We start from the raw sequence: 13479 nt of genomic DNA on the forward strand, positions 1-13479 counted from the left end.
TTTCGTTTTAAAATCGATTAAAAACNAGTATTATCAAATAAATTTAAAAATGAAAAAAGTCTGTTACTCTATCAATTGTCATATCAGTTATACAGTAATTCACTGGATTATTAATAATCCAAGTGCATTACTATCTTATATAATTATTTAAAGCAAATAATTCTGCTAATTTGCAAATAATTAATTACATTATACCAGGGGTGTCCAACCTTTTTGTTTCTCTGGGCCGCATTGAAAGAAGTCAAGGGGATTTGGGCCACAAGTTTACATAATATATACTTGTGGCCTAATATACAAGTATATTTAAGGATTAACATGTGTAGATTATAATAATAAATATTAAAACTTTATCACGAAAAAGGATATTTTTAAAAATTACTTCTATAGACACTTTCAATTTTTACTTACAATATATATAAATTCATTTATTTTTTTCGAATATTTTTACGTCAAACAAAAAAAAGTAGCCACATTTGGCGCAAATGTAGCCAAATCTTGCAACGTTGGAAGAAATACTAAATAAAGCTGGAGTTGTGATTCAAAGGATTATAGGCCCAAATGAGGGGGAAAGGAGGAAAAGGACAAAAGATAAAGATGTGAGAAAGGTTGGAAAATTAAGGGTCAATATTTGCATAACAGATCTATTTACCCTTTCTCACTACTTTTTATCTTTTGTCCTTTCTCACCTTTCCCTCCTTTTCCCAAATTTGGGTCTATAATCCTTTGAGTCATAACTCCAGCTTTATTTAGTAATCCTTCCTCATTCACACATCTCCAAATATTTGAAAATATTTCCTTTCCGCTCAAAAATAAAATATAAATGAAAATTTACGGCTTTGTGAAACTTCTTTTTGAGTTTACGCTGTTGAAATAAATAAATAATGAAAAAATTAAAACATTTGTCGGTTTTGTTTACATGTTTACATGGGCCGCATTAAAACTTACCTTGGGCCGCATGCGGCCCGCGGGCTGGACACCCCTGCATTATACTGTCAAGTCCACTTAAAAAAGTATTGAATAAGGAAGCAATTTACTTAAAGCATTCTTCCATGTTTCTGGTTTTCTCTCCTGTGTTTCACATTAGCAGGACTCCTATTAACAGAACACTGGATAACAGAGTAGTCTGTTTAACCTGTTGTACGTTGTTCTCGAAAATATTCGTGTTGACCTTGTTGACCCATGTGGGCGATCCTGAATATTTGTGTGTTTACATCGGAACGTTTTTTAAACATCAGATGTCACTACTTGTATGTTGTTTTGAAATAAGTGACTCATATCAGAAGAACCGTTATGTTATCTAGTTTTTGCTCAGCAGGTTATCAAAATTCTAGGAATTGTTCTTTGTTAGAAATCACAAAGAAAATCAGACCACTTCTCTGTCTTTCGACATGCAAGTAGTAGACACAGCGCTCTAAATAAGTCAAAAGTTATTGAATATTTATTCAATTTAGGTTCTGATGAATCTGAATTTTCAGACAGCAACGACGATTACATACCAGATCAAAATGTAAGTAAAGACAGTGGTGATTTTGATCCTGATTTACCATCTACAAGTGGATATAGAGTCAGATCACGCGGCAGTACTCAAAGTAATACAGCTAAACATCCGCGATTTAGTAGTGATGACGGATGGATTCATACAAATTTCAGACATCCTCAAGTGAACAGTTTTACGGGACCATCAGGAATACTATGTAATCTACGGAGTGATATTACACTGTTACACTGTTTCAGTATATTCTTTGATGACAAACTCGTCGACAAGATTATCTCAGAAATGAACAGGTATGGTAATAGTTTGCTAAACTGTGACGATTTATGAGAGAATAGTCGGATAAAAAACTGGAAGTCAACGACAAATCCAGAAATTAGAGAATTTCTAGAAAACTGCACCTAAGCATGTATTTTACAATTGAAGATCTTTTTTTGACACCCTTTTTTTCAAGTGCGATGTTGAATAACCACTTTCAACTTTTATTGTCCTATCTGCATTTTACAGACAATAATCAAACTTCAGGTGGTGATGATCGACTGCATAAATTACGCAGTGTTATCGATCATTTACGCCACAAGTTCAAAAATGCATATCTCCCAGAGGAAAATATCTGTGTAGACGAAAGTCTTATGCTATGGAAAGGGAGATTGGGATTTAGGCAATACATACCGAACAAGCATGCTCGTTTTGGAGTGAAAAGCTGAAATTTGTGAATCACAAACAGGATATGTTTAGGAATTTATAGTTTATACCGGAACTACTACTGAATACGGAAATTTTGAAGGTGGGCAAGGAGAGAAAGTTGTGCTGACCTTATTAGAACCGTTGTTCAGTAAATATCACAAGGTGTTTTTTAGATAGGTTTTTCACCTCACCGACCTTAGCGAAAACGCTTCTAGACAAAAAAACTTATGTATGAGGAACTGTAAATAAAAATCGGATAGGAATGCCATGTAATTTTTGTGATCATAAATTGAAAGAAGGGGAATTTATCACCTGTCAGAAAGATAAATTGTCTGTATTCTGCTGGAAAGACAAAAGGGATGTGGCAATTCTAAGTACGACGAGTGAAAACGAATTCTCTGATTCAGGTAAACGTGACATATCTGGGGAAGTAATAAGGAAACCAAATTGTATTTTGGATTATAATTGCAATATGGGTGGTATCGATCTCTGTGACGGAGTAATACACAATTATCCGTGCATGAGAAAAACGGTAAAATGGTACAAAAAGTGTTTTTTCATATGATGGATATTACATTATATAATGCTTGTATTTTATATTGAAAACATATGAAAAAACAAATATCATTTTTAGATTTTCGTATGTCTGTTATCAGAGAAGTGATAGAGAAGTATCACACAAGCAGACATCTAGTCCGTCGTGATTGACCATCACATGAAAATCCATTGCGTTTATCCGAACGGCATTTTCCTAGTTTCATACCACCTGCAGAGAAAAAAAGCATCCATCCAGAGTATGTAAAGTATGTTCGGCTAACAAAAAACATGCGGAATCATGTTATCAATGTGTACATTGATAACATGATTCCGCACCATGTTAGTAGCATTTTTAGAGCATCAGTCTAAATAAGGGAGCACTATTCTAAGAAAGATTTATAAGGGTCTATCTCTAATCTCAGTGCATCACTGTCCAGGGCCCAAGACAAACTATGATATAAATTATCTGGAAATTTGGTAAAATCTTCAATTAGTACAGGTTTCTAATACATGGACAATGATCAAACAGATCAAAGTATTGGCATCACACAGAACAGAAGCTCTCCCATAAACCTGTTCATAAAATTTGGTCATTTTTTTAAACAAGTTTAGGACACACGAGAAATAATTACATATCATGAATGTATTGTAATATACAAACAGCACAGATCACATATATGCCTTCATCTTGAATGGACAGGACAAGAAGTGATTAGCAATCAGTTTTTGGAGGTCATGCAACCTTACTTTAAAGTAGTACTGTGCTTATTTGATTTCTGTATCCTATTAGAGAGCATTCAGATGGCTCCAAAGAACATCCTTGCCCCATTTTGTAGAAGAATGTTCACATATTTTCAGCTAAGCCTACTATTGTATTTCTAGGAAGAAATTAAAGTAATGTGATTAGTAAATATATTGTATTTGCTGATTATTTAACAGAACAGTAAAATTCATGATATTCAGGGAAAAATCCAAGGGAGACTATGGGGACCTAAGCCCTCCTCATCGACAAAAAAATTTGTTCAAACTTTTAAAATGTTGTTTTTAAAAACCTTTATGATGGGAAATATGATTTATCAGACCATCTGCAATGCAATCATCATGCATATGTTAATAAAAAGGTCCTTATTAATTATTCAAATATTTTTAATTTTTGAGTTAAGGGCTCAAAGATGGCTTAGGGACTGGATTTACTACTGTTGATATACAGTATAAGTACAGTGAAATTATGTGAAAATGAATTTTAGCATTCCCAAATGCATAATAAGTTACATGGAGCTCTTAAGACATAAAAAAAGTGGAAAGAATTGATTACTATTAAGAAATGTCTAGGTGGATCTTGTTACTTTGGATAAGGGAGCAGTATGAATAAGGGTGCATTATGCAGTGATTCTGGGTACTTTTTTAAATGGACTAAACTTTATTCCTTATCTTTCCAAATAACTTTGCAAGACATTGCCAATTTCAATATAATAAATAAATAAATAAACTTCATAATGAAAAAAATCTAGTAAGAGTTGTATAACTTTTCTGGCATTAGTTCAAAATTGTGTGTGTCACAATCTGTTATGAGATTTTATTTAAAAAGTCATTATATTATTAATTATTATAAAATGGCAAAAAGATTAATTTTGAAGGTAGAGATGAGTTTCATTAAAAATTGTAAATGCTAATAATGAATAAACTCTTTATTAAGACCATCCCCAGTTGAGATATGACACATGACCTATCCTCTATCTCCCCACCCCTTGACCTTTAATCACCAAAATTTATAGCATTACTCTCCCTAATATACAAACCTCTTTGCAAAATTTCAGAAATTTTTGATAATCACTATAGATGTTAAGCTTCAAAGTGAGTGAACAAAATCATGCCATGCACCCAATCACACTAATATCAATACACAAAAAAAATCTCTCCCAAATTTTTTTTTGCATTTCTTTATATTTCAAGATTCAAATTCCAAAAAATGTAAAAATCTTGGGGAGTTCATTTTTTGACCCTCATATATAACAACTAGAAAGTGAAAATTTGAAAACAAATTTTATAAATACATATTTGATATTTTTAATTAACTTTATTAAAATAAAAATATAATTTTTTAATATTCATTATATTTAACAAGTATTTATTATATTTATGAAATAAAAAAATAAATATAAACACATACAAAAAATATAGTAGCATAAAACAAATCAATCTCATTTTTCTTCCAATTTTGGACAAGAAAAAAACTCAAAAAACAATCTTGAATTTTTTAATCTGTGTTCAGTAATTTTGTAGAAAGGTAGTAGAAATTTAAAAATAATTAAAACCAATTTGATAATAGCAAATCTGGTCATATACTTCCTAAATAGTCAATGAAACCATAATTTGCAGGTTTAACTTTAATGATAAATTTTCAAAACACTGTTTTTAACAAAAATTGACTGCAGTAACCAAATATTTAATAGAAAATAGTAATTTATAAGAATCTGCCAAAAGTTAACTATTTACTAAAAAATAGCAGCAATCCTTTTGGTTATATAATCAAACTAATTTTATATCTGCATTGTAAAATGTTTGAATTGACTCTTAGAAAAAGATAAAATTTATTTAGATTCAAATAAAAGTTTATTTTTAACTATGTAATATATATCATAGTAAAATTTTATTACTGTTCAACTCTAATAAAAGCTTATTAGTAATTTTATTACTTACTGGTTCATCAGTTTTTTCTAAATTGCTCATTATAGATGATACTTGTTTAATACAATCCCTTAAGTGCATTAATCTTTCGACAACAATACTTGTGTCAGGCTGAAAAGTAATTAGTTTTTATTTATTACATGAAAAATTTAATTTTATTAAAAAATTAAGATATCATGATACATCTATGTACATCATGTAAATATATACTGTATTAAATGTAATTTATAATTAAATCAATCATAAGTAATTACTTTCAGTGGAATTGGTATTATGTTTGCTATCTGTTTACTAATTGATATATTACTTGAATTCTTCAATATCAAAAACGTGTGAGATTTATAATTCTGCTTTTAAGTAAAATTATAGTTTAATAAAAATACCATCCAAGTACTATATATAATTAAGCAAATAAAATCCAGGCAAAAAAATTATTCATCTGAAATTTTTTCTGCCTGAGGTTAGTAAAACTAAAAATCCTAGCTAAATCCAAACTTATATAGTAACTATCATTAACACACTAAATGTTTCAACTATAGGTAATACTGGAATATGTAGTACTTATTCTGTCTTATCATATTGTATCTTTAACCTTATAATTTAAACAATTGGTATTGCACATTAAATCAATTTAATTTTATTTTATTAAACATGCTTTTTTAAAAGTAATCAAAAACCAAAACTGATATTAGATAATTTTATTTATTTAAAAAATTCTTTAAAATTAAAATAAATTTTGAGAAATAGTAAATGGGTTGAATATATAGTACATTAAAATTATTAACACACAGCAAAATTCTAAAAAAAATTGAAGATGCATGACAAAATTGTGTTTAAAAAACTGTTTACAAAAAATAAAACAAACAAAAATTTTTAAAGAAACAAATACTTAAATAAGTAGAGACAACAGCCTAAAGTTTGAACTAAAGTTAAATCAACATCTTGACCTACCCAACTGCAATTCACAGCAATATAATTCTAAAAACATATTCATGCTAATAATTCTCTGAATAGATGACAAATGGTTGTCACACTACTGCCAATGATGATGATGATGATAATAATAATAATAATAATAATAATAAAAAAAGGAGCTTGATAATGACTATTACAACACAAAGCTCTAATTCAATGCAAGTTCTGATTTAATTTTTGTTATTTTTTAAACAGTTATAGTATATTTATAAAAATTTATTAAATACTTATAAAAATGTGTATTTGTAAAAAAGTTTATTATAGTACTCATGTACTAATTATTGAAATACTGTAGTTTAGATACAAAAATATTTTGCTGATAGAAAGTATATAACTCATTCAAATAATTTTTATTCCAGTCAATAAGATTCCATTTAACAATGCTTTCTTCAAAAACACCATTGTAAAATTAGGGAAATATACACACACATACACATACCAACACACAAGAAAAGAAATAAGTACAAATGCATTTATTTAATTATTTTCTCCCACAAAATTTCTTTAACTTGACACAGTTATATTATATAATTATCATCAAACGATGCAAGATATTATCAATATAACATCATTTTTTTCAGATTTGTTTAATCATTTTTTATTTCAGAATCATTCTAATAATTTTTATAAGTTTTAATTTGGAAAAGCATCATCATATTTAAATACAGTATACATTTTGTCTGAAGTAAAATGCTTATGCATTCAGTGGTGAATTAAAACGAATCCTAAATTTGAGAATGTAATTTTACATCCCATAGTTCATTTCGCATTTGACATTTTATGACTTTTCAAACTATTTATTTTAGGAAATTGCTTATTTAAAAGTAAAGTTATAGCTAAAAAAAAATTAAAGTAACTTCACAAATAAAATAATGTAACATACAGTTTTTTTTGTATTGTCTTCTTTATACAATTTTGAAGCATGGCTTTCCATCAAATGTCTCTCTCTTTCATCAAGATGCTGAGAATTTTGATAATGACTATTTTGTCCATGTCTAAATATATTTTGTTGATTTACATCTTCATGTTCAGAATCAGTGACTAACTAATTGAAAATAATAAAAGATACTGTTATTATTAATAAATCTAAATATAAGTTATTATTGAGTAAAAATCAATTATACATGCAGATATCACACAGTGTAAGTCAAAAGTCCCTAAACTCTGATTTCAAAAAATTGTAGATTTTTTTAATACAAAGAAGTTTACATATTATAGTTGTTTCTAATTCCTTGGGCTTTGAACACACTATCATAGATATTGGAACTGTCTACCATGATCCTGCAAATGCAGTAACATATCTGTAGCCACAAATGTTAGCATGACTGGAAAAATGTGATTGGACTGCAATTTAAAAAAATTATAGATCTATAAATTCCCACTCATCTCATCTGTTTTTCCTTAATCTTGAGAGCAGAGCTAGATAGATGAAATATGAGACCAGATATGGACACCTTAGAGGCAGGAGGCCTGATTAACAACATATAAACTTCTGATGCAAACCAGAAGTCATTTTATCTCAATTCAAAAATTTTTCTCCAAAAAGTGTTAGATGAATGATTTGAACAGCTCTATTATTAAAGGAAAAGTATGATATACAGGGGCAAGCCACTACTAATTTGAGGTGGAGAGCACATATTTTACATTAAATACATTAAAAATATGATTAAAAGTTGCAACCTGGCATTGTGACAATGTCACAATAAATAATTGCTTGTTGATGGTAGCATAAATGTTCCTTTTTAAGGAATGCAGGTCTCAATTATGTACACATATTCCTTTAGATAACCTCAAAAAGAAATCAGATGACGACAAATCAAGAGATTGGAGGAAATCTTTATGCATCATGCATATGATCTGGTTTCAAAGTATGCCTCCAAAAGAAAAATACACTGTACTTGTGAAAGACACATGCATATGCATGTGGATATCCTGCACTGCACTGGAGAACCAATAAGAAACTGGCACAGGTTAGTGAATCAACATTTTTGCACAAGAGATGTCTGATACAGTTTGAAATTTGTCCTTTGCAAAACTAATTTAAATGCTCAGGGACATTCATATTGTCTTTACATATTCTCAAAGATATGAGAAAGATAACAATTTAGAAATTTATAGCACATATTAACATCACCAATGTAAAAATATATTAAAATCAGAGTTCAAGGACTTATGGTTTACCCTGTATATAGTATATACAGATACAGACACTACAAACATACAAAACATACTATATATATAAAAATAATTTTTTGTACTTTGTTTTATTTTAATTTTTAACCAACATTTATTCCATTAACACCCACCCTCAAATTAATGGTGTAAAGGGTAATTGTATGTGGTGTAATTATGAGAATACTAGGTAGCCCGATAGTTCAATTAATGTTAGCTCACTTAAAATTAAAATTTAAAAATTATTTTTTTAAAGCAGGCAAATTTATACAACAAAAATTAATGAAATTAGTAAAAAAATTTAAATAAATTTAAGTTTAATTATCTTTTGTGTAAAACAATGCTAAAAAATTTCAATAGTTAAGTCGCAAAAAAAGTTGCAATTAAAAAATTTGTAATTAGGTGTTCAAAAAATTCAGGCAAAATTATGTAAATAATAATTAATAATTAAAACTGGCCTTTAATTTAGTTTCAGTTTCAGCATAAAAATAAAATCAAAACTAATTAAAATCAAATTAATTTTTAAATTTACATTATTTGTGTGCAGCAGTAACAGAATATTTTGCTTTTAATATATATATATATATATATATATACAGGTAAAAACTATTAAAAATAATATATACAGATTTAGTTTTTATATATATTCTGTATATAACCAAAAGGTTACTATTCAAAAATCAAAATCAAACTTAAAAAATAGTTGCTATGGAAGCAAATGAATAGCTCTCTCTTCAACTCAAGTCTGAGTCAAAAGTGAAGTCTTTTTGTATCTCCTATTCCTACACAAAGACCTCCTTTCCCCTTTGCTAATCCTTTCCTTGAATTCATGTCGACTCCACAGAGGAAATTGACGAGTGGTCCTTTCAAGGAATGCATTGTAGACCCCACCTGCAACCTGGTGTGACCTACCTTACATGCTGCTTCTTTGTAAAGTGTTGATTTCAGTTTTAGTGAGAACAGAACATTTTGCCTTTAATATACAGGATGAGACAAAATTATGTGAACAATCTTGGGTGAGTCAAAATTATATGAACAATCTTAATTTTCAATTAAACATTAATAATGAAACATCTTAATTTTGTTTCGTTTTCTATTCCGATTGGTCGCGATGGACCATTGTTATGGCCTCCCCAATCTCCGGTGTTCTGGCACTAAATTGTACTGTTGAACATTGGTTTAAATGCATTAATCATGCTGGTGGTCAGGTTGAGATTCTGTATAACACAAACTTTGAGTAAATGCTTTCTCTCAAATAGTGTTCACATAATTTTGACTCACCCAAGATGGTTCACATAATTTTGACTCACCCAAGATGGTTTACATAATTTTGACTCACCCAGTACATACAAATTATGAGATTTTAATTTATAATTTTGCTTAGCAAACACAATGTTTCTAAAGACAAAATGTTTTAAAATTTAACTATGTTGATTGAAATATATTGTACTAAGGACCAAGCCTCTAATATAACAACAAAGTGATATAAATTTTTAAATTCTAATATTTTTGGTATACATTATAGACTAATATCAGAAATAATTAATCTAAAATTTGCTGTAATGTCAGGTTTCATGTGTATGGATTTACTGGTGCAAGAGACTTTTGGTATGCCAGTAAAAAAATTTAACACAAACATGTACTGGTGCATTAGTGACATTAATTACATGCAAAAATAAAAAAGTTGAAAAATTCAAACTTTTTTGTTATGCCAGTGATAAATCACACACTGATGCCAGTAAACATTGCATATATGAACATGAACTATCAGGTTAATTAAACTGGGCATGTGAAAATTTTGCTGCTGGAAATTGTATTTTTAGTATTAATTATTACCAGATACATATTGTCATGTGATTGATATTGTATTTTCATGGATTGACTAGCATGCCATATGTAACCAGGGAAACCAGCATGCCAGTTAAACTGCAACTAGAAAATAAAATTAATCAGATCTAATAAAAGTAGTTGTTAAAGAAAACATTCTTCCCAGTATAGTAAAATAATAACATTGTAATTTGACTGACTGACAACCAGAAAGAACTTTCATTTACAGGACAATAAAACAATTAGTAGATTATTGACATTAGTAGTAGTAGTAGTAGTAGTAGTAGTAGTAGTAGTAGTAGTAGTAGTAAGCAGAAATGGGAAGTTGGTGGAAAAATACATAACTCCCATAAAAAGATTAAACTCTTCAACTCCTGATTCTCCATCCCTGATAGTTAGTTAGTGGGGGCTACATTGACCATCTACCTTGACATTGAAAGATAACATCTTCCTCTCAAATTTCACACAAAACAGATGTTAATCAGTGTATGTTGAGGTAATTTACAAGTTTCTAAAATTTGATGTGTTTATTTTGCATTTTTAGATCAAATTATAATAAAATAAACAAAGTACTTTCAGCATTCCACAAATATTTTACATCCTTAGAAAGAAGACAAAATGAAAAAATTAAACACACAACTATAGTTCTTGATGTAATGCTGACAGTTTCACAATTTTAGAATAAAAACACAATGTTATTCACTTTGTTTTTTTTTCACATTCAGAGGGATGTATAACTTCACTTAAAACAGGCATATCAGCATTCCCCAGGGATAAACCAGTATATTGGTTTTACAATATGGAAAGATCTGATTTCATGGTCTCCCCAGATAGACTGACATGCCAGACAATCTGTAAAAATATGGTAATTGAACACAAATTCTTTTCAAGATCAAAAAATGAATGGAAAGTTGACTTCAGGAAACAAAATTTTTGGAAGCATATGAAAAACATCTATGTTTATAGGATACTAGCAGATAAGCCCGGCGTTGCTTGAGCAAAAAGTAACAATAGCAAAGATTAAGATTATTATATTACAGCCAATCTTACCCGTTTTCACAGAATGCAAGAATTAGGTTCCCATTTCCAGACTAATTAGAAAATTTTTAGATGGGTCTAAAATTATGTTTGATTTAACGCAAAAAACCGCATATGTGCCTGTAAATCTTGCATGTTGCTTTCTCTTAACACTTCCATTGTTGAAGCCTTAATCCTATCCCTTTCCTGCAGGGGGTTAAAAATCCCTTGTTAGTGTGTTCTCATGACGTACCCTGTGTACCAAATTTCATGTTTCAACTCCTAACCATGATGAAATGCTCATATACATGCACGCCATCTATCGTAGGATAAATGTACTATACCAGAAACCTTCGCAGGAGTGTATTAAACAACTTCCCAAAGTTTCATGGCAATCGGATAAATGGTGTAGTAATGCATGAAGGACAGACAGCCATACATTCATTTTTATATATATAGATTACATCTGATGTTTATGAAAGGTGATAAATACACGAGAATATGTAATATGTAAATATAATAGAAATTTCTCATTCAATAAACAATCTTGCAAAACTACAACATGAACTTTAGCAAAGTTCAGTTCATGAGACATTTTGACACTATCATTGTAGAAACAAAATATGAATATACTTCAGACCTAAGGTCTATTTCAAAAATATAAGGCTACCCCAACTTTTTGAATCATCTTTAGGTGGAATAGCACAAAGACCTGATGCTAGTTCCCAAATCCATTTTTCCAGATGGTAAAATCAACAAAGCATCTAGTGTATAAAAATAGCACCATATCTAAAACAACAACAAAAAAAAACTGATATGGGCCAAAGACTCATGGACTTCAAAATAACGTAAAGTTATTTGGACTGATAAAAAAAAAAAGTTCAATTTGGACGGTCCCAACAGTTGGTAATTTTATTGGCACAATTTAGGAAAGAAGAGTTTTTATTTACTAAGTGTCAGCAAGGAGGCACTTAGTCATGATCTGGACAAGTTTTGGATGATCCGAAAAAATCAATTTAGCATTCATAAATAGCTAAATGAACATAGTTGGGTATCAAAACCTGTTGGATATATATCTTCTGCCATCTGGAGAAAAAAAGGTAGTCCATTCTGGCAACTGCAACAAGATAAATGAATTTGCATTATGGATTGGTGCATTATCAATGGCTACTGGATAATGGCATTCAGGTCATGAATTGGCCTGCCTATTCCCATGATTTGAACCGCTGTAGAAAATCTATGGAGTCTAATAGCTACGAATATGTATGCAGGAGAAAATACTACAGAATTGAACAACTCAAAACTGCAATTGTAATTGCATAGGAAAAAAATTGATTTAAATATGCTGCAAAATCTTGTAAACTCTATGTAAGATAGGATTACAAGATTATTTTGAGAAATGGTGGTTTCACTTGCTATTAAATGCTACTGGCCTTATATTTTTGCAACACCATTATTTTTGAATAGAAAATTTATATTTTCATTTTTATTTTTGATTGTAAATAGAATAAGTAATTCTTTTACATTTATTCTTGTCACAAAATTTTTGTTTAAGTGTAATAAAAATGTATTATTCCAAAAAATTGGGGTGACCTTATATTTTTGCAATGCATCTTAGCACTTGAAAATAAAACTGTGAAGAAAAGTTAATATTTGTGGGTAATATAAGAATGCAGATTGGGGGGATTTTATTCCCTACTGTCGGGATGGTCTAAGGCACGGGTTCCCAACCTATGGGTCGCGACCCAGAAGAGGGTCGCGACGGTCTTTCTGTGGGGTCGCCAACTTATACAGTTAACTAAAAAAAATGTTCACTATAATGCAATTTTTATTTTTAATGGTGTCTTGAAGTTTGAATAATTTGATAAACAGTCGATCCCCCTATAACACGGGTTCCTATAGTTCGGATTCTTATATGACGGCGAAAAAATTGCGACGGTGTCCGTACAAACATGGTAAAAAAACTCCTATAATTCGGTAAAACGTCATCGGGCAGCCAAACTACTTTCCGCCGTCCAGCGCCACGCTACGGAGAGTTTAGGCGGGTAAATTGAGTTTACTATCGTCTGTACAGTATTATATAT

At 29.9% G+C, this 13479-nt stretch overlaps 1 protein-coding gene across 1 annotated transcript in view; it reads right to left on the reverse strand.

Annotated features, from left to right (window-relative positions):
• Positions 1 to 5338: 5338 nt before the first annotated feature.
• The window catches only part of LOC111615168, a 19932-nt gene continuing 11791 nt past the window's right edge, over positions 5339 to 13479 (reverse strand). Inside the window, exons 3-4 of the mRNA XM_023356566.1 lie at positions 7263 to 7424; positions 5339 to 5515 (exon numbers count right to left, since the gene is read on the reverse strand). Coding sequence (XP_023212334.1) covers positions 5354 to 5515; positions 7263 to 7424 — 324 coding nt within the window. The 3' untranslated portion in view covers positions 5339 to 5353. The remainder of the gene's footprint in view (positions 5516 to 7262; positions 7425 to 13479) is intronic.

The sequence above is a fragment of the Centruroides sculpturatus genome, unplaced genomic scaffold (genome assembly GCF_000671375.1).
Source record: "Centruroides sculpturatus isolate CEXI.00-Female unplaced genomic scaffold, Cexi_2.0 scaffold2100, whole genome shotgun sequence".
NCBI lineage: Eukaryota > Metazoa > Arthropoda > Arachnida > Scorpiones > Buthidae > Centruroides > Centruroides sculpturatus.